Source organism: Guyanagaster necrorhizus (genome assembly GCF_019112545.1).
Source record: "Guyanagaster necrorhizus MCA 3950 unplaced genomic scaffold BT62scaffold_13, whole genome shotgun sequence".
NCBI classification, from domain to species: domain Eukaryota; kingdom Fungi; phylum Basidiomycota; class Agaricomycetes; order Agaricales; family Physalacriaceae; genus Guyanagaster; species Guyanagaster necrorhizus.
This window is the reverse complement of record NW_025064892.1, coordinates 483,471-501,892: the sequence shown is the minus strand read 5'-3', so window position 1 is coordinate 501,892 and position 18,422 is coordinate 483,471. Positions and strand designations below refer to the sequence as shown.

The 18,422-nt window shown below is 47.7% G+C and overlaps 8 protein-coding genes across 8 annotated transcripts; 3 read left to right on the top strand and 5 right to left on the bottom strand.

The window, feature by feature from the left end:
* The first annotated feature begins 35 nt into the window (after positions 1-35).
* Positions 36-765, top strand: BT62DRAFT_932382 (uncharacterized protein). The gene has a single exon (XM_043186347.1). The coding sequence runs from the start codon at positions 137-139 to the stop codon at positions 599-601; it is 465 nt and encodes a 154-aa protein (XP_043039542.1). The 5' UTR covers positions 36-136; the 3' UTR covers positions 602-765.
* On the bottom strand, positions 750-2,891 carry BT62DRAFT_149914 (nuclear distribution protein PAC1). The gene is made up of 10 exons (XM_043179860.1): positions 2,733-2,891; positions 2,612-2,687; positions 2,478-2,561; positions 2,112-2,427; positions 1,878-2,059; positions 1,648-1,818; positions 1,468-1,599; positions 1,295-1,411; positions 982-1,239; positions 750-928 (listed from the first exon to the last, which is right to left on the bottom strand). The coding sequence occupies exons 1-10, from the start codon at positions 2,768-2,770 to the stop codon at positions 899-901; spliced, it is 1,404 nt and encodes a 467-aa protein (XP_043039541.1). The 5' UTR covers positions 2,771-2,891; the 3' UTR covers positions 750-898.
* A 342-nt stretch (positions 2,892-3,233) lies between these two features.
* BT62DRAFT_980949 (mitochondrial acyl-CoA dehydrogenase) lies at positions 3,234-4,899 on the bottom strand (the record flags this gene model as incomplete). The annotated part of the gene is made up of 9 exons (XM_043189550.1): positions 3,234-3,311; positions 3,360-3,734; positions 3,788-3,832; positions 3,881-4,018; positions 4,074-4,229; positions 4,276-4,482; positions 4,541-4,641; positions 4,689-4,759; positions 4,838-4,899. The coding sequence occupies 9 exons, from the start codon at positions 4,897-4,899 to the stop codon at positions 3,234-3,236; spliced, it is 1,233 nt and encodes a 410-aa protein (XP_043039540.1).
* Positions 4,900-5,097: 198 nt separating this feature from the next.
* On the top strand, positions 5,098-6,304 carry BT62DRAFT_149766 (uncharacterized protein). Its single transcript, XM_043179859.1, has 3 exons — positions 5,098-5,218; positions 5,272-5,389; positions 5,441-6,304. The coding sequence occupies exons 1-3, from the start codon at positions 5,130-5,132 to the stop codon at positions 6,122-6,124; spliced, it is 891 nt and encodes a 296-aa protein (XP_043039539.1). The 5' UTR covers positions 5,098-5,129; the 3' UTR covers positions 6,125-6,304.
* Positions 6,305-8,532: 2,228 nt separating this feature from the next.
* On the top strand, positions 8,533-13,206 carry BT62DRAFT_1076435 (uncharacterized protein; the record flags this gene model as incomplete). Its single annotated transcript, XM_043179220.1, has 7 exons — positions 8,533-8,830; positions 8,878-9,097; positions 9,145-11,066; positions 11,115-11,356; positions 11,410-11,515; positions 11,564-12,241; positions 12,292-13,206. 7 exons carry the CDS (start codon positions 8,533-8,535, stop codon positions 12,990-12,992), a joined length of 4,167 nt encoding a protein of 1,388 aa, XP_043039538.1. The 3' UTR covers positions 12,993-13,206.
* A 990-nt stretch (positions 13,207-14,196) lies between these two features.
* On the bottom strand, positions 14,197-14,958 carry BT62DRAFT_149749 (uncharacterized protein). Its single transcript, XM_043179858.1, has 2 exons — positions 14,702-14,958; positions 14,197-14,622 (listed from the first exon to the last, which is right to left on the bottom strand). The coding sequence occupies exons 1-2, from the start codon at positions 14,726-14,728 to the stop codon at positions 14,293-14,295; spliced, it is 357 nt and encodes a 118-aa protein (XP_043039537.1). The 5' UTR covers positions 14,729-14,958; the 3' UTR covers positions 14,197-14,292.
* Positions 14,468-15,548, bottom strand: BT62DRAFT_932377 (uncharacterized protein). The gene is made up of 4 exons (XM_043186346.1): positions 15,354-15,548; positions 14,978-15,289; positions 14,648-14,922; positions 14,468-14,594 (listed from the first exon to the last, which is right to left on the bottom strand). The coding sequence occupies exons 1-3, from the start codon at positions 15,367-15,369 to the stop codon at positions 14,831-14,833; spliced, it is 420 nt and encodes a 139-aa protein (XP_043039536.1). The 5' UTR covers positions 15,370-15,548; the 3' UTR covers positions 14,468-14,594; positions 14,648-14,830.
* A 1,255-nt stretch (positions 15,549-16,803) lies between these two features.
* On the bottom strand, positions 16,804-18,318 carry BT62DRAFT_994396 (uncharacterized protein). Its single transcript, XM_043190463.1, has 8 exons — positions 18,023-18,318; positions 17,880-17,971; positions 17,686-17,844; positions 17,580-17,642; positions 17,433-17,452; positions 17,317-17,401; positions 17,082-17,249; positions 16,804-17,028 (listed from the first exon to the last, which is right to left on the bottom strand). Exons 2-8 carry the CDS (start codon positions 17,886-17,888, stop codon positions 16,912-16,914), a joined length of 621 nt encoding a protein of 206 aa, XP_043039535.1. The 5' UTR covers positions 17,889-17,971; positions 18,023-18,318; the 3' UTR covers positions 16,804-16,911.
* Positions 18,319-18,422: the final 104 nt, after the last annotated feature.

Genomic DNA, 18,422 nt, shown 5'->3' with positions numbered 1-18,422 from the left:
CCATCAATGGCTAAGACAATTACGGCCGCCCTGAAACAAAGCCAAACTCGCAGGGTATATAAGCCTGACTCGCACCCCGAACTCCCAGTTCACGTTCAGCCTTGAACGACCTAGCCTTTGATTCTCAGCCTACATAATGCCACTTCGCCGTCAGAACGCCATGTTGAATGTATGCGCACTGGGAACTCCGGCCCTCGCCCCTCCAAGCCACATCGTCCGCGGAGCCTCAAACATCGAGCAGCTTGTCACGGCGATGGATAACACGAGTATCTCCTCCGCCCCTCCCCCAAACGCCCCCCTCAAAAAGTCGCTGTACAAAGCAAAGAGAGGCCTGTCCAACCCCAAAGCCACCTCAAAACGCAAGGCTCTTCCTCTCAAGGCAGAATACAGTTGGATTGTCACTGACCCCTGGATCTACACTTCGTACATTAAAAGTGGGCGGGCCATGTGCGTAGGCTGCGGCCACCCCATCCAGTTCAGCGACAGCATCTCTTCGTGCACAGCCAGAGAAGAGTGGTTCGAGCATAAGATGAATTGCAAAGTGATAAGCCTCCAGAAGACAGCGAAGCAGCAGTTTGGACGGGTTGATTTTCAGGGTTGACTCCCTCCTGTGTCAACGTGTGTTTTCACATCTTGCAAGAAATTTGGCATCAATGCAGAATTATTTGCACTTCTCAGTTTTCTCACAAGTCTTTCTGTTCTCAATATAAGAGTATTGCACACCGATAGAATTTATCAAGTTTTTGTTTGAAAATCCATATGCATAAAAATCTAAATATTATATGAGAGAGTAGCTGTACCAAGCATGTAAAAACTCCATACTAAGAATACAAAATCATGTCAAAGTCAACAACCGATAAGAAGGAACCACCTGGGTAATAAAAGGTGTAACGGTTAATTAGCGTTGTGGAACCCATATTTTCACAGTCTGAATTGCAAGGTAAGCTCGGGAAGATGCCGATAATGCGAGGACAATCATACCTGATCGCTGCTACATGTTGCAATGACGTTCACCAATGCGGGCGGCGCATTCGGGTCTGCTTGATCCGATGTCTGTGTAGAGACAACCTGACGTCCCCAGGACATTGCAGTCACAAATCGCTCATGAGCCTCTATTTTCCGTGTGCAACGTCCAGTCTTTAGGTCCCAAATACGGAATGAATGATCGTCCGATGCCGTGAGGAGATGTTGTCCATTTGGATGGAAAACTATAGAGCGAACCCAATCATCATGTCCGATCTGCAGAGGAAATTGGATCAAAAGACGACAGAATAAGCCCAAGACCCTCACACACCAAAGTATGCAAACATTGGCCCCGGATTGCATCCCATATCTTGACAGTCTTGTCTCGCGCCGCAGTGACCGCAAAAACGATGGAGGCTTGAGCCGTCGCTTGTGCGCCTTGTGGAGCCTACGAGTTTGAAGGATGAAAGAACGACCAATAGGGAAGATAGAATCGAGGCGCACCTTAAGGGCAACCAGTTCGCGAATGGCAGCGACGGCATGAGGTGGACAGAGCTGAGCAGCCTCAACGACGTTGTCGTGCCCTCGAAATTCAGTCTTTACGTCACCAGAGGTCGTATCGACGATTTTCGCTGTCTGTAAATGGTCAAATGAGGACTAGGAACCAAAGAAAATGCCACATACATGGTCAGCAGAGCAGGTTATGATATATCGGCCATCGGTACTGGGAACAGCACATCTGATCCAGTCGTCGTGGGGTGAAATAACTTTAATGCAATGCCTGGAAAAAAGGGTCAACATTTGAGCCTGGACCATTTCACGGGGCCAATAGTGATATTTGAGGTCAAATCGAGGCTCCCGTTGTCAGACAGTCTTTTAGGTAGCACTAAGGCGAGTCTTATAGGCGAAAAAACGTACGTGGTAGAGACCTCCCATATTCTGAGGGTGTGGTCGCGACTGGAGCTCACAATACGATCGTCTCCAGGTAGAAAGCGCGCCGAGGATATGGAATGTTCGTGCCCTCGCAGCGTTGCGGAATTTTGATAATCATTGTCGATATTCCATAGCTTAATAAAAAGGTCATACGAGCATGTCACTAGAAACCACGAGTCAGCGTCGTATCAGACAGATGTTTTCAAGTCACGCACCTAGCATCGTGCCGTTCGAATTAAACTGACAGTCCGAAACTCGCTTCGTATGAGCCTTCAGTGTTCGTTCAAGCTCCCCAGTCTCCCAGTCCCAGATCTTGACGGAGCAGTCGTCGCTGGCGGTGGCAAGGACGGAATAGAGCGGGTGGAATGCCACCGCATTGACACTGTCACGGTGACCAGTAAGGGTATGCTTAGCAGAGCTGGAAGTTGGTAGCCAGTCTGCGTCGTAACGTCTCGCGGAGCCGTTGGGAAGGTGAGCAATATGTGCGCTATCCTCTAATGCCTGCGCTAGACGTGATTCAAGGTCCATAATCTACAAGTCTTCCAGCGAGAATATCGTTGCGCAGAAAAAGGCAGACGGACCTTCTTTTGCATTCGGATGACACTTGTCCATTTCTTAACGAGAAGACCACTACTGTTCTGGCCCAAATCGAATCGAAAGTCAGACTACTAGTCTTTGATTAACGAGCGAAATTGCAGAAAACTGGTCGACAAACGGGAAGTTCTTGCTTGAACTGGTCAACAGTCTTGGAAAATCCGGCGGTGTTGAGGTAGTCCAGGATGGATTTATGTCTAGAGACAGTCAAAAGATGAAAGACAGGTATCTCCAGAGCTTACAGGTCGTCTCGTTGTCGTTCAGAGAGTGTAGATGCCATGGCGGTCGGTGCATGCGATGGGTTGGATTCGAAAGAAGATAGAGAAGATAGAATTTAGATATTCAAACAGGGTATCGTTTCACGTCAGATTTCCTTTCTGAGATCATAATGCGAACTTATGTAAACATAATAAATACCACGTTCATTGTTGCCCCCACCTATTGATCTCCTTTTTCGGCGAGTCGGCGATGCAAGTATGCGTTGTCAACCCAATTTTGCGAGGTAATTTCATGGGAGACACGGTTTAGGACCTTAGTGACGTAGCAACTGTACCACGTAGACACCTTAGGCTGTGCGAACTGGAGCTTCGTTCAAGGTACATCAGCGTCTAACCGCCTAATTTTCACCAACCAACTGCGTCGAAACCATTCACATAAAACCAATATCTGCAGTGGTCGGTTTCCAAAGCTGAAGCTAGAAATACAGTTGTAAAGTCCAAGATCTGGAATGGCAAGACCAATGCTTAAGACCCATATTCTTTCTGGATGAATTTCGCAATAGTCTGCAACTGAATGTTCGACGTCCCTTCGTAAATCGCGCCCTATGACGCACGGTCAGCATACCTCGAGACACAAGACAGGAAACGTACGATTTTCGAATCCCGCCAGTACTTCTCCACCCCAGTCTCACGTGTAAACCCAACTCCACCCATCCACTCTATCGCCTTCCCACTAACACTCTCAGCGACCTTACTCGCCCACCACTTCGCCATCGCCGCCTCCTTGACGAAACTCAAGCCCATCTCCTTTCTCCGCGCTGCATTATATGTCAGCAGGCGGGCGGTCTCGATCTGCGTGGCAGCTTCCGCAAACTGGAAGCCCATGCCCTGGAAGGTTCCAATGGGTTGCCCAAACTGCGAGCGTGTGTAGGTATAGGGAACCGACAATGCAAAAGCGCCCTGTGCAAGGCCAAGCATTTGGGCAGCGATCCCAATGCGACCTTCGTTAAGGATCTCAATAGCAATCTATACAAGAGACATCATTAACGCGGGTTGATTAATATGACATACTCAATTACCTTGTACCCGTTACCTTCTCCGCCAATGATGTTTTCAGCCGGTATCTGATATCGTCGGTCAATGACGGGAGAACGATGAGCAGGAAGGATTACCTTGACATCGTCAAAGCTAAGTGTGCACGTCGAGGAAGCCCTGATTCCCAATTTCTGTTCCTTCTTCGCGATTTCGATGCCCATGTCCTTTGTAGCGATGAAACAAGTTATTCCCTTGTATCCCTTTGTTGGGTCAACCTGATTCAAGAATGTCAGACGAGCTAGCATCGTAAAGATTATCAATTATATGTACGTTAGCGAATACGAGGAAGATTTCGGCCTCATACGAGTTTGTGATCCACATTTTGGCACCGTTGATAATATAATTGTCTCCATCTTTTTTCGCGCGAGTCTTCAGAGCAAAAGCATCTGAGCCAGAGGCAGATTCAGATAGGCAGAAGGATCCCAGCTGGGGGATGTGAGTAACTTGGATCAGCGGGTCGGGAGGATCATACCTTTGACTCAGACAGTTGTGGTAGCCACTTGTTTTTCTGTTCTTCCGAACCGTATTTTCGCAACACAGTGTTAACAAGAGTATTGTGAACATCACACAAAACAGAGACAGAGGGATCAACTTTGGCTAGTTCTTCGATGGCGATGATTGCTGACGTGAAGGAAGATTCAGAGCCTCCGCGGTCGGCAGGTGTCTCAATACCCATAAGCTAGACATGGGTCCAGGGTAAGTGGAGGGCATAGGGTAGGAATAGGAATAGCACGTACTCCTTGCTCGAACAAGCCGCTGATAATGGAAGGATCCATCTGCTCATTTTCGTCCATTTCCCTGACTTTAGGTCGTACAACATCATCCGCAAAACGTTGCACTAAGTTGCCAATCAGCTAGGGAATGCACTTATCCGTCAGAACGCACCGGTCTCTCTGATCATCATCTCCTCTTCTGAAAACGTATCCAATGAAGCTATTCGGGCTCCTTCACTTTCTCTGCGGATCCATGTTGACGAAAAAGACCTGTTCACTGTCAGGGATGTAAACTTTAAGGAAGGTGATTCGGAGAATGACCTGGTAGCACGAATGGAACGAACAGATTTGAGTGGTAAAGCTCTCAAGGACGCTCTGAACATGGCGGTTGGAGGACAAGGAGAAAAACGGAACGCCTCAAATATCAAGAACGGAATTGAGATGAGCCCTGAAGACGTTATGGTGGCCCGGAAAGCACAAATCACAGGCTAACCCTGGAGCCTGTAACCGATGCGGGGTAATAGCCGGTCACGTGGTCGTAGGCAGCTCGGTTCGTCCACTGTCAGGGCTGTGCCCGGTTCGTTTCGTCTTACATCCTCAACGCGAGTCGACAATGACCAGACTGGCCTTTCTCCTTTCACTGTTGCCAGCAGCGCTGGCCTTCTCCGACACCTTTCCTACTGTTGCATGGTCGTCTCATTCGTGTGTCATAGTGGCCCATGCGACCCAATCACATACTGAATCATAGTTTGCAGCTCAAATGTCCTCAGCCGGCTTCCAAGTCGTACGCATTCAACGGACCTATTCCGGACTATCTTGCTGGATGATGATTTATGTGTGCATGAAGCGGTGATTGTAGTTGACCAGCCAGGAGTACGTTGTCGTCTCCCTAGGGGGACGTTCGATTTTGTTGACATCCTCCAGCTGCATGCCTCCGACTTACGAAACCTGCCTTCAACCTCCCATATCGCACGATCTCTAAATTCTTCGACATCATCGCGCCAGTACCCATATATTCGCCTCGACGACTACTCATCATCAGGAGATCTCATTTCATTCGCTCAGTCCGTTTCTGCGAAATGCAATGCGCGTCTCATCGGTCTAACGCCTGGGTATGGCGACGTCGCATTGGATGCAGGAAAGAAGTCGGTTGTCATAGTGAGTCTTCCAGAGCTCTCAGTTGAGGGTTACGCGAGGAAAAGCAGTATGCTGCAACATGGTACGTCCTCTCGTCTTCACATGCATGTAAGCGCCCTTACAACATTATGTCCAGATGAACTCCTGGAATTGACATTATCCGCTCTACCATACTCTCAGCACCTGACTATATACAGCACTTCTGTCCTCCCCACGCACCACAAGCGACAATCCCCTGACAGTCCACCTGTCTTGGACCTTCCACCTACAAACTTGCTGGCATCTCCGAAAGGAGGAATTCTTGCACGTTACCAGCTCCTCACCCCAGGCCTCATTCTTGCTCTTCTCATTGTCGTAGGAGTTCTTTTGCCCATCATCTATTTTGGTATCCAGGCCTTGGCAAGTATCCAGAGTCCCGTTCGAATGGATACCCCAAAGGGATTCAATGCTGCTGATAAGAAAAATCAGTAATCTCGGAAGGAGAGCAGAGTTGGACGATAGTCACTAGATATCACGAAACTATATGTTTTGATAATGCGAAACACGAATTCGAGGGGACAGAAATATATTCTCTCAAAGGACAGCAAGAAATAGGTTGGGTACGTGGTCGAGTTGTCGCCCTCCTTTCATTCTCTTTTCAGATCTTCAAGACAAAACAGCGGCGAGGTCTGGAAGTTGAACCTTAACCTTCTGTGACGATAACCTCGGCACGGTGTGAGTAGTCCCTCAGGCTGTTGTGCACGTCAAAATCATGCGGCGTGTGAAATTCCCATGATCCCCAGTCGTTCTTTCAAGGCGCAAGCCAAGGGTTGTTTCTTTTATTTTATGTCTTTGACGACGGCCACGATAAGATGATTAAAGCCCCTTTTTCTGAAAGCATCTATAACATCTGTAAGTCGCCAGTTCATACCATTCGTATCTCTTTGAGTTCACCGTGTATCAAAGGAGTACCATGATTCAATGGTCGGAGGCTGATTGTCATATTGAAGCTACACACCGCTGTTCCAGGTGCAAGGAACGCGTACACTGCAGCGCCGAATGCCAGAGAAAGGTACAAGTGACTCTTTTTCTCATACATAACTTCCGGCTAACAAAATGACGAAGGACTGGCCTACTCATAAGATGCAGTGCAAGAAAGCAGCCATCCAACCTGGCGCACAATCAAATTCATCTCTACCTCAAGGGTACATGATGGGGCTATGGGGGTCCATGTCTAAGTTGGGGTCCATGTATAATCCTGTGACGGGCGAATCTACTCCTGCAAGCAACAATGGCCATTTCTTCCTGGAGATGTTCGTATACTAGGCGCGTTACCCTGAGCGCGTATACAGTGATACTGGAAAACCTCCCTGGCGTCGATACGATACATGATGTGTAAGAGACCGAGAGACTGCAGGAGTATTTAAACTGCATGTGTTACGTAAGAAAATCATGGTGGAAGGAGTAATTTGTCCTGATTGCGAGAGGGGTGCAATTTTGGACAGAAGGAGTGAGTTTGGCTTATTCATTATAATTGTCGCTGTCGTTTTCATCTCTTCCGTATTGCCAAGGTATTGGCACCAGCGCTGGTCTGGGATTCGAAACTGCAAAACATTTTGCTAGGATGAATCCTGTAGGATTGGTGTTAACTCCAAGAGATGAAGTGAGAGGGAATCGGACTCTGGCATGTACATACGTTCGATTACCAGATTTATGAGCCCAACCAATGTTTGCCTTTACAGAGATCTAGAACCACATCAGTTACTCCAAGGCAGACCTATCAATTTCAACGTCGTCCTTGCATTTACTAAAGTGGTTGGGTATGAACTGGACCAATTGGATATCTTTGTAGAGAATACTGGCACTGCTACGTATAACTACGTCCAATCCTGTGCACACCTCCACTCTTGGACTGCTATCCAAGATAGAGTGTGCCGAAGACGAGAGACTTTGCAAAAAAGGAAGGTTCATGAAGGTGCGGCATCGTGAATATCGTTGCCTCGCTTCAGCTAACCTATTTTTTGCCTCAGAAGGGTCTTATCCTCATCTATTGATTCCGATGTAGTCCTGAATCCTGACAATGAGGAGTATAATGAGAATAGCGCGACGACGCGTACACAGTTACGTCGACACGGCTCACAGTTTGCTGTCGTCTCCAGGTATACAAGATCAACTTCGGAAGGCACAATAGAGGGTGCAGGCAGCCGTCCCGCAAGCGCCATGCCAACTGGTGCCTCGTATTCCTTGGCCCGGTAGCAAAACGGGACCACTATACCCCTCCGATAAGTTGTTATGTACTCAGGGTTTATGAGGTTGGACAATGTTCGGTTTATGACTGAGGTTGCAGAGCTTCACAATCAATGGCTGGATATGACTATCTCGTCCTTCAAGAGGTACATCTTGGCGAGTACACTCTGGAGGAAGTACACAACTACATATGGCGAGCGCTACAACGTGAGTATCCAACTGTATTTGTGTTTGGCCAGAATAACAAGTGTTGAAGCGCTCGTGATGAAGATGATCCCAGATGCGACACTTTTCCGATGGACGAATCCCGGTGTCAATGTGGTCTGGTGACTTAGATTTTGGTGCAAAGATGCTGCGTCCATTCCACCTCTCCTCTCGGGTGGAACACGTTACAGCAGTTTCTGGATAACACGCATTTCGTACTAGTTACGGTCCGGGATTCTATATGTTTTATGCGATAGGCATTCTTGCAAATGTATGGCCATTGGAGAACTTGTTCATACCGGCCAAGTGGAAGATAACGTCTTGTAAAGCGAACATTATGTTTGTTTAGATCTGCTTGCCAATTAGTTCCTGCACAGTCGCACACGTAGTCCGAGTCCTTCGGCCGGACTTCGCCTCGGACTTTCTTAATTTGAAATATCTTGCCAAAAATGGAACTGCAGGAAATGTGGTTCGCGTATTGCCGGTTTGCCCTCTCAATGTCTCTCAATGTTGCGACAACGAACGAGGAGATATCCAACGTAGCCTACCTGGTAGCGTCATCGTCGTCTCCAGCAACCATTGACGCCTTTCGACGACGCATTGCAGTACGACATACGGGGTCCTCCTTGCTGAATTCTTTGCTTTCAAGCATTCATGTTGCCGCCACTTCCTACATATATCTCTTTCGAATTATAAGGGGAATTCAGCTGGACACATTTAATGACCTCGACTTCAACGGCCTAAATGGTGAATTCTTTGCTGTCGTAAAGAGGACATATACTCATCCTTCTCAGTCGTAGAATCATCTTCGTTTTCTCCCCAGGATATCGTCTTTCCTACGTTCCCGGTAAAGGCTCTGAGGACTGTCATATCTCATTTCTTAAATTCCGTTCGAATCCGACTTCTTGATGATATCTCGCACGATGCCTCCGTTCTTGGTCGTCTCAATTCAGGCTTTCTGATAACTCATTCCACGACTTCAAACGAATGGAGTGCGCCATGGGCCATTATGAGGTAAGTTTCTCACACGGCCTGCCTTTCTTTATCTAATAGTCTCTGAGGCCTTTCGCGTATTGCCACCTTCAAGTCCACTTAACGTCATCCCGACTATTGATACACCCTCTTGTCATGCCAACATCCTTTCTTCCTGTCACGTCGTCTTTGACGCAAGGATCACCTATCTTGCTGCTGCCCTATGCTACTCCAGCTTATTTTCTTGCATCTTATAAAGGACCATGCTCTGCTCTGTCGAAACAGTTCAAAGAATGTTTTGAGGGTCTCGGCGTGTCATCTTGGGATCCTGATTCCTACATCATTGCCTGGGTCAATGTCGAAAATAGGCAGGGTGAAGATAAGGGTGTCATGATTATCTATCCGACGTCACTCTGTGTCCGATCACTGTCCCCCAATATCCCATCTCTACCCCACATCCCGGCCTTACCAGCTACCTTACAGTCCTCCCCACAGTCAACCCCATCTGTGCCCTTCTTATCAGTGTCCAGTCCCACGTCCGTAAGCGCGTTTCGGACGCTTACCATCTCCAAGAGCCGAGATATTACCCGAGTAGCCAAGGAAGTCGGTGGCTATGTTGACGCAGTTGCAAAAGAACGAGAACGAGAACGAGAACGGCTCAAGCGAGAGAGAGAGGGTGTGGGCACGAGCGTAGCGCAGCCTTCGTCGACTCAGGTCCCGCATCTATTTGTGCAACAGCAAGTTCAATTATTGCAACAGCAACAGATACAGCAGCAGCAAATTCAGCAGCAGCAGGTACAACAACAACACCAGATACTTGATTTCTATCCTTCTCCCCCTCAAACTAATTTAATGGTTCCCCCACCTTCGGATCATGTTTCGCCAGTAGCTCCCGTTGCCGTACCTATGGATGTCGATCCGCAACCGAATCCAGTTCCTTCTCAACCTTCCTATGAACCATTCAACTCAAGCTGGATGGAGGATTGGATGAGTGGCTTGGGCGACACTGTCAACGTCGGCAATGGTGGAGACAGAGGCATGAGCATAGGTATGATGGACTTCGAAGCTGATTTCACGGAGGACGATTTCAGTTTTTTTGACGATAAGCCACCACCTCCCATGCCTGCCGTGACGGGTTTGACTCCGGCCGCCCCATTAGAGGAGCCACATTGGGAGATCGAAGCAACACCAGATGTCGGGATCGGTTTACCATCACCGCCAGCAGAATCTGTGTTGAACTTTCGCGTCGACGATATAAAGGTACAAATGAAGGTCGATACTGCCGGTGGTCTATGGGATGCGATCCCGTTTGCAGACAGTTATCGTGCGACGGACGGGAAGTATAACATGGGTAAATTTTCTTCAGCTCCGGGCCGAGCGGAAGGATGGCGGAAACGGTATGAGAAAGTGACGGATCCGCGTCTGGGTGTGGTGAAAAGGCTAGCTTTGAGGGGAGCGAAGAGTACCAGTGAGCCTGAGAAGGATGACTGGGAAGCAGAGTGGCGTGAGGGGAATCCGGAACCGGAGGAGGATTCGGATGGGGCGGATGACAGCGATGAAGATATGGAGAGCGGCGGAGAAGAAGAGAGCGTGGATGATACAGAGGGAGAGAGGCCTTGTACTCCGCTGCCTGCGTGGATACCGATGGGACCGTCCCTGCTTCCCATCCATTTTCGGCACGAGGTCTTGCTTCCACTTAGTGCTCCCTTGAGGTCAGGTGTTGTTGGCGGCAGCAGCGGCGTAGGTACGGGTGTGTCGTCTGTTCCGACTCCTGTATCCCCTGGTAGGGTTGGGAAAGGAAAGTCATTGCAGGCCGCTGCCGAGAGCTTAGGGAAAGAGATTGTGGAAAACTCTGTTTGGGCAGCAGTATGGGATGGGGTGAATGCGAGGGGGAATCCTGCATGCATCGGCAGTATTCTTTGGGAAAAAGATGTCCAGGTTGTTAGTCGTTTATTCTCAGCTGTTCAGGGTATCGACGCTCCGTTGCGTCTGGAACAGTTGTTCGGTTTAGGTAAGTTGTTTGCACTGTTGCATCGTGTTGGAAGCTCATTATGGCCAGTGGGATCAACCAAAGGTGCGGAGTCGAGACTCGAGAAATTGGAAGCGCCTATGTTGCTAGTGGGGAAAGGGGATGCTGTGATACAGATATCACCACCTGCTTTACGATTTTGGGATAAGCTAGGCTTGGGGCCCAGAGGCGGAAAAAAAGACATTCAAGCATTCGTTGTATTTGACAGTCTTCAAGAACAGATGTCGGATAAGGTCAGTGAGTGGCTGATCAACCTCAGGACCGTCTATGAGGTAAATTGTGATAAGCATATTCGCGGCCCAAAAGCTCATTGTTTTCTTGTCAGGGAAAACACTTTGGCAAGGTTTCGTTAGGCCAAAGCCAGTTTTGTGAACAGGACATGAACGGTGTCGTGCCAATCCGCTATGATCTGTCCCTGCGGAAGACTTTAGGTACGTGAGTTCACATAATATTTTCCATTCTCTCAACCTCCCATTCAGATTCATTTATCGCTGGATCATCCACTCCACCTCCAAGGGAAAGTATCGTTGTCTTTATTGTTACTTCAATAACTACGATGACGTTACTCTCTCCTACCATGCGACAACTCTTCTCCGTCGTGCGCAAGGCTTCTGCTTCCCATCCCCAAATGCTCTTCCACTTTGTCCCGGAACAAATTCTTTACTTCGAGTCAAACTCCCATTTTGAGGACCTGTGCGGTTCCATATATGACCGCATACTAGTTCCTGTCGTCCGATCAATGTCGAGGAAGCTATCTCAAGCAGGAGAGGTGACGAAATTTCTGGAGGACCCCGCATTTGTTCTCGCAAGGACTCCTGAGGAATCCAAGGTAGTGTATAGTGGTCCCAAGGCAGACGCTACTGCGATGATCTTAGGTGTCATGGACAAAGGCACCTTTTTGCATGTGGGATATGGGGTAAGCGAATGCGGAAAATGGATTTTTGCTTCATGCAATGATCAAAGAGGCGATGGTCATAACCTTGGAGTATGGCTGACGAGCAAGGGAGGCGGTGAAGCTAACGAAGGTGAAGTTGATGAGATGACGTTTTTGGTCCACAAAGTGTGGGACTTCACTGCGCGTTTCGCCAAGAAGGCGAATATAGAGTGGAGAATTGTTATCGCTAAACTAGGTTCCATGGGGGAGGGCGAATTAGATGGTAAACACCTACTGGTTTTTTAAGAATTTGACTGACATCCGTTCGTTTAGCATGGACAAGGCATCTTGAAAGTGATACGGAAATGGGCCCCGTTCACGTGTCTGTTGTGGCTGTAGAGCCTTCGACGCCTTGGATGTTCACTTCGCGCCCCGAACTTGATGCAACCAAGTCTGCGTCTCCTTCATTAAAGAGTGTCGGTCGTTCTGCCTCTGTGTCATCATCAAAACCCTCCAAGAACAATTCGCACCCCGTCTTCGTTGACATTTCATTTAGCACGTACGCCCTATTCCAACAGTCCCCACTTCCCGTCTCCGTTCCTCCGACGCTTGGCGATATGGGTTTGGGTCTTGGATATATCCCAGACCCTTCGTCGTGGCATGGTGGAGAAGACACTCACCCTCAGAGCCCTTCTATCGAACACGACCACAGCAATCTTCCCCATGTACTGCCTCTTATCCCGCATGCGAGCGCAACACTTATTCGAGTACCTTCTTCTACGACTGTCGCTACTACGACTATGCTGCATATCCATTTATTGCACATGATTCGATCAGTGGGGTGTTCGTACCCTGCGTCAGACTACAACCAGCTGCTCCGCGATATCACCCATTCGTACTATGCACTTTCAGTTCTTTCTTCGTTGAAATGGCGCATGAAAGGTGCTAACCCGATTCTGCCTTTTCATTTGGGTGCCGTGGAGGCGATGAGGACAGCGGTTATGTCCGGCGGCTCTACGGACGCGCCTGAATAACGGTCTACCTTGTTTCTGTTTATTCATTCTGCGTATTTGTTGTCGTCATACCTTGTCGCATATAACCCCTGTTGTAACTGCTCATTTGCATATCTAGACGCTACATATCATTTTTGTACAATGCACGCTCTCATTCACTCTTGTATAATACTCTTAGTTTACACCATCTCCTTGAAATATCACAAATGGAACTAATATATGGGGGAATCTCTACCACAAAATTTGAGAGGTTCATTCCTGCGTCTTTATCAATACATGTTTTGCTCTTGCCCTTTGCTTTCGCCTGGACTTAACGGCTATCACCCCCAGAAAAGAAACGCAGTGCGGATACCACAGTGACAGCTACTATGCATATCAGATAAAGTTCATTTATCCCTGTTCTACGGGAGAATACATGGTTCCGTCATCATAACTTGTAGAATCTAGATTCTTTGTCCATGGTTGTTACCTAAAGTAAGAGAACAACACTGTAAGTACTATTGGGATAAGTAAAATGTATATAGGTATATGAGTTAATGAATATACCTCAGTCGGCACAGTATGGGTGAAACGACTGAGGATGCGGAAGTAACTACGTGGTATGTATACTGTCGGTGTGAAGTATAGGAGCTCGGGTAAATGAAAGAGTCCGTAGGCAGTGGTGTACAATATGGGTAATATAGGCGGGAAAAGTCAGGTAGCACGCGTTCAACATGCGTTGCATGGTCACGCAAAGGTGCAAATTCTGACAGTCCACTAGTGATTGACACCCAGCGTGAGCTCAGAATCTAACTCTAATACTAGGTCTAGCTCTTTGCTTGTGTGAGACTGAAAGAAACAAGAACTTAGGCTATGGGGAAGGTTTCTAGGAATGAGAAATGAGTGTTGGCAATATTGGCATTTTATTTAAAGGGTGTTGGGATTTTGCTGGAAAGTTCTGGAAAGGGCAATCCGGCATCATGCCGAGAGTTGATGAGTAAGCTCGAGAGAAAGTTGTAGTAAATTCTAGATATAATCCTGGAGAGTATAAATACAAGCTCTGTAGGAGCTGTAGAATAACAAGTTCATACCATCTGGCCTTACCAGCCTGGAGTCTACCCTGCGCAACACCAAGGATTTCCAACACTTAGTATTGAAAAAAATAATGTGCATATAGCATGTAAAAGGTTACATAAACTATCTGTGAAGACATAAGAAACACTGACAATGATGAAAAACACAACACACTGAGATCTGTCAAACACCAAACTCATGCTTACCCCTCTCCATAGATGACACCCTGCAACACTTCAGTTGAGATGTGCCACCGGGCTGAGGTTTTTCAGTGATAGAGTGGTGACAGCATAACATCATGACATAGAATAACACCTCCAATCACGGTGATAAAGGTGTGGGCCACCATTTCGTTCCCTGAGAAGGTCGAATGCCATGTAAGGCGGCGTACCCGTGCGACAAAGGGATGTGGCTTCCTTGATAGGAAGTAACCACGGGAGATCAAAGTCATTGAGGACTCCGCAGATATTCCCTTTGCTATCTCTTCGATACATGATATTGGCCATACTGATGGGTCTCTTGGGAAGACTTGGCCAAATTCAAGGTTTCCTTTTTCGTCGGTGCCGACAAGTAATACTTTTTTTCGTTGAGCTTGTGTCTTCTGTGCTGATTGTTTATATCAGATGGCAAGGATCCTATGACGACAAAAAAAAAACGCAAGGATAAAAGGGACGAACCGAAACCTGTTGCATCTTCTGGTACATCCTCTACACAAGAAGGGGAGGCTTCTATTACCTTTGGTCAATAGTCTGATCTCACCAGCACCCTCGTCGATCGTATCATCCGTGGCTTTCATCTCTTTCACCTCAATGACATGAGGCCACCCAGGAACATACTGCTGCAAACACCTTCCTTTGTCTTGGCCAAACTTTTTGATACGATCTCGAGCCTAAATATAGTACGCAGCATGCCCACGATGTCGGGGCGAACCATGTCATTTGACCCCCGCACAGGATAAGGGTCCATACGGAAAAACTCTATGATATCGTCATCCGAAACCTTAGTGCCGGGTTGCATCTGAGCCACGTCAATGACACGATTGCATACGTCTGTGTGAGGACAATACAGGTGCCTCTCCTTGTCATAACTCGTTCCGACCTCATTACATAGATCTAGGTAATACCGAAGTAAGTCTTTGAAATTCTGGTCATTCTGGACAGCATCGACGTCGGACTTGAAAGAGACACGCCAGTCGTCAGGAAGATGTAGAATTTTGACAAGGTCTCGAATTCGATAAAGATGTGATGGCGAAGGTCCTCTCTGAGGTAGGCATCCATTTCAGTAACATTATGGTCATGGTTATTCACTGTCTGCAACTCTATTATGGAGTGGCTGGCCGTTCCATGGCCGTACGGTGTATTCTGTGGTTGGGGTCTGGGCCTCGCCTTTGCCTTCCGCTGCTGTGAGGATCCAGCTACAGGAAGCACACCGTTGTCATTAGAGGTGAGGCTGCCGTTGTTGGGAGGAGTGGTGGGCACCTGCTCCGGTGATGATGAGCGATTGTCGCGATATTGCAGCGCCTCCATTCGACGTCGCGCCGCGCGTTTGGAGGCCAGCAAAAGCGTAGTCTTTCTCGCGTAGGATGGTGGGGGGGCTCCGATAAATATTACGACAGCCATGTCAGTTAATATGTGGAAAACGGAGCTGGAGAACAATGACAACACTGACTGAATGGCTTGATTTCAACCTGCGCTCACCCACGTGATCGCGGTATTGTTTCTATCTTGCGGGTCCCCATTTGGCATTCAACGCCAGCATTCCTTGCAACTTGCTCTTACTATTGCTCCAGCCTGGAAAATGCACCCCTCGATAATTACTGAGTACTGAGGGCACTCCTTATAAGTTCCCCTCCCTTTTTTTCTGTACTTGTCATAATTTGATTCAAGAAATCGCTTCGTGTCACCGCCACCCAGGGCAGCGTTTCTTGTTCTGCAGGTTTGCCACCTAGTATGGCAATTTGCTTCAAGTTCATATGCGGCATCTCGCCTCATGTCGACTCGCCTCGCTCGGCTGTCGAGGAAATATTGGTCTTGGCGGACAATCGATGTAGCGTCGACACACTACACGGTGAACCACATCGATAACAGTTGCCTTCGCGATCTTTTTTGGCTATGCCTTCATTTTATATCTTTATTGACGGCTGCTGACAGTACCTAAGTAGTATATAATATGAGGAATGATACACGGATAGTAATTTACAGTGGTGGTAAACGGTAATTTCTTAACCAAAATCCCGATTGAAATGACACTGCAAAGATACCACTAAAGAACTACCAGATAAATGACCTGCCTTGAGCGAAGAGCTGATACATATTGCGATACAGCAAACATAATTCTTCGCATGCCAATACACTTTTTGAACCTCACCTTTGAACAATCGTCCACGATCTCCAAGTCTCGGGATCTTAAATCGTGCTTGGGGAGGTCCACCACTCCAGGCTGCCAGTGAGTAGCCCTACCATCCGAAAAAAATTTCGGATAACCTAAGAATATTGTAAAGATAGCGTTGTCTCGAGAAGAACGTAGCCACGATCGTTTTGAGTCTTGGCATTTGATTTGCAGGGAACGCCTGCGCCTGCGCAGTTAGAATATAACGTTATGGAGAAGCCAGGCGTCCGAAAGAATGACAATGGCACAAGTTAGCACGAGCCCGCGCAGGCAAAGTTCATCACTCACCAGTTGTCTACAAACATTTATCTAAATCTGATCATTGGATCCTACATCGTCCCAAAAACTACTTCGCAAAACATCGTGACATATGACGAATCGTTACCAGATGCACGGACAATACGAGATAGAGAAGAAATGACGCTTCTTGGACCATGAAAATAGTGAGAACTAGCGCCCTGATATGATGTGTAGAAACTTTAGTTTGCGGAACTGGCTGCTATCCTGTCCTCGCGACCGCCGCGCCAAGCGCCTGCGTCCGAATTGCAAGCCCTCTCGTCTTCTCAATCATGCTCTGGTATATCGGGAGAGGCGGACGACTTATTTGGATGACGTTCTGTGACGGACGGATTAGTCCACCGCATCTAATCTAAACCAAGCACAACAAACCTTCTCCAAATCAATCTTAGTATCCGCGCCCATTCGAGTCTCACGGATAAAGTTGACGATCCATTTTTCGCCCTCAGCGCGTGTAAGGTTCAGCCGATCAGAAAGATCTCTGTATTCATCACATTTAGGACTGCCACCAACGCAACCGGACCCAGCGATATCAATCTTCTGGTGAATTCGATTGAAGCCTCGGTGATCAGACACCTCGCATTATCAAAAAAACTCCGAGAAGTACCAGTATTCCGATCCCGTCACCAATTTCTTGAAAGAACTCTACGTCGAGTTTGACTTTGACAGTGCCCAAAAAGAGCTCGGTAAGGCTGAGAAAGTGGTTGAACGACCACTTCCTACAAGAGTTTAAGGGAGGATTCCTGAAAAACAATCAACGAGTTGATAACAGCGGCAAGAATAAATTCAATTCTGTTTATACTATCCAATCCTCTTCATTGTCCGCATCATTCCAACCCTCTCTAGGTAGTGGAGGCTTAATCAACATACTGCCAGCACAGTTATAGCGTAGACAAGGTCGACCGACACAGCCACATCGTGAATGGCATTATGCTACGTAACCAAGAAATTCGCGACGTCTAATGTCAGGATGTACCAGGATAACCTGCCTCAGCTTGTTCATCGGCCGAGAACCAGCAATTTTACATTGAGGCTTTGAGTTGCCAAAGAGAAAAGTCGAGAAACTAGCGGGATGATCGTGATCCTTGGATTTCACAAGGGATATCTGGACAATCCATGGTGCTTTGATCAAATTCTGTGGGCTAAGCAGATATAAATCAATCGACGTACTGAGTGCATGAGAGGCAGCTATAAGTGCATCAAAGCCTTAGAGCAACTAGGAGCCAGATGAAGCCCTCAAAGCGAGCGCTTTGGTGAGCTACCTTGCATATATTGTTGTTATGATTCAATCATAAGCATTTGACAGAACTCACGTAGTGACCGTCTGCACTGGGGGGCGGTGAGAGCAAGCAGCAGTGCTTTTTCTCTTGTCTTTTTACTGCTCATTGAGACGAGAAAAGCGTTCCAGAGCGCCAGCGAGATCCAGTGAGCATCGGACAATGCGCAGTTTTTGGTCGAGTCCGCCTGTTTAGGCAGAGCTATGTGTCCTGTAGCTCACGTCTTTGACAACTCATGCTAGACAACATCATCGAGCTTGGCCAGGTCGTTATGAGGGAGCATAACCGGTCCTCATCCCGGGGGGTTGTCCTGAACTTCCGTCAACAGTGCGACACCGTAAAGAGCACCTCAATGTATCACCAACGACTCCCGCAATTCTCTCCAGAAACTATCTCCAGCATTCATCCTCATTGTCTGACAGACCCCTAGACCTGG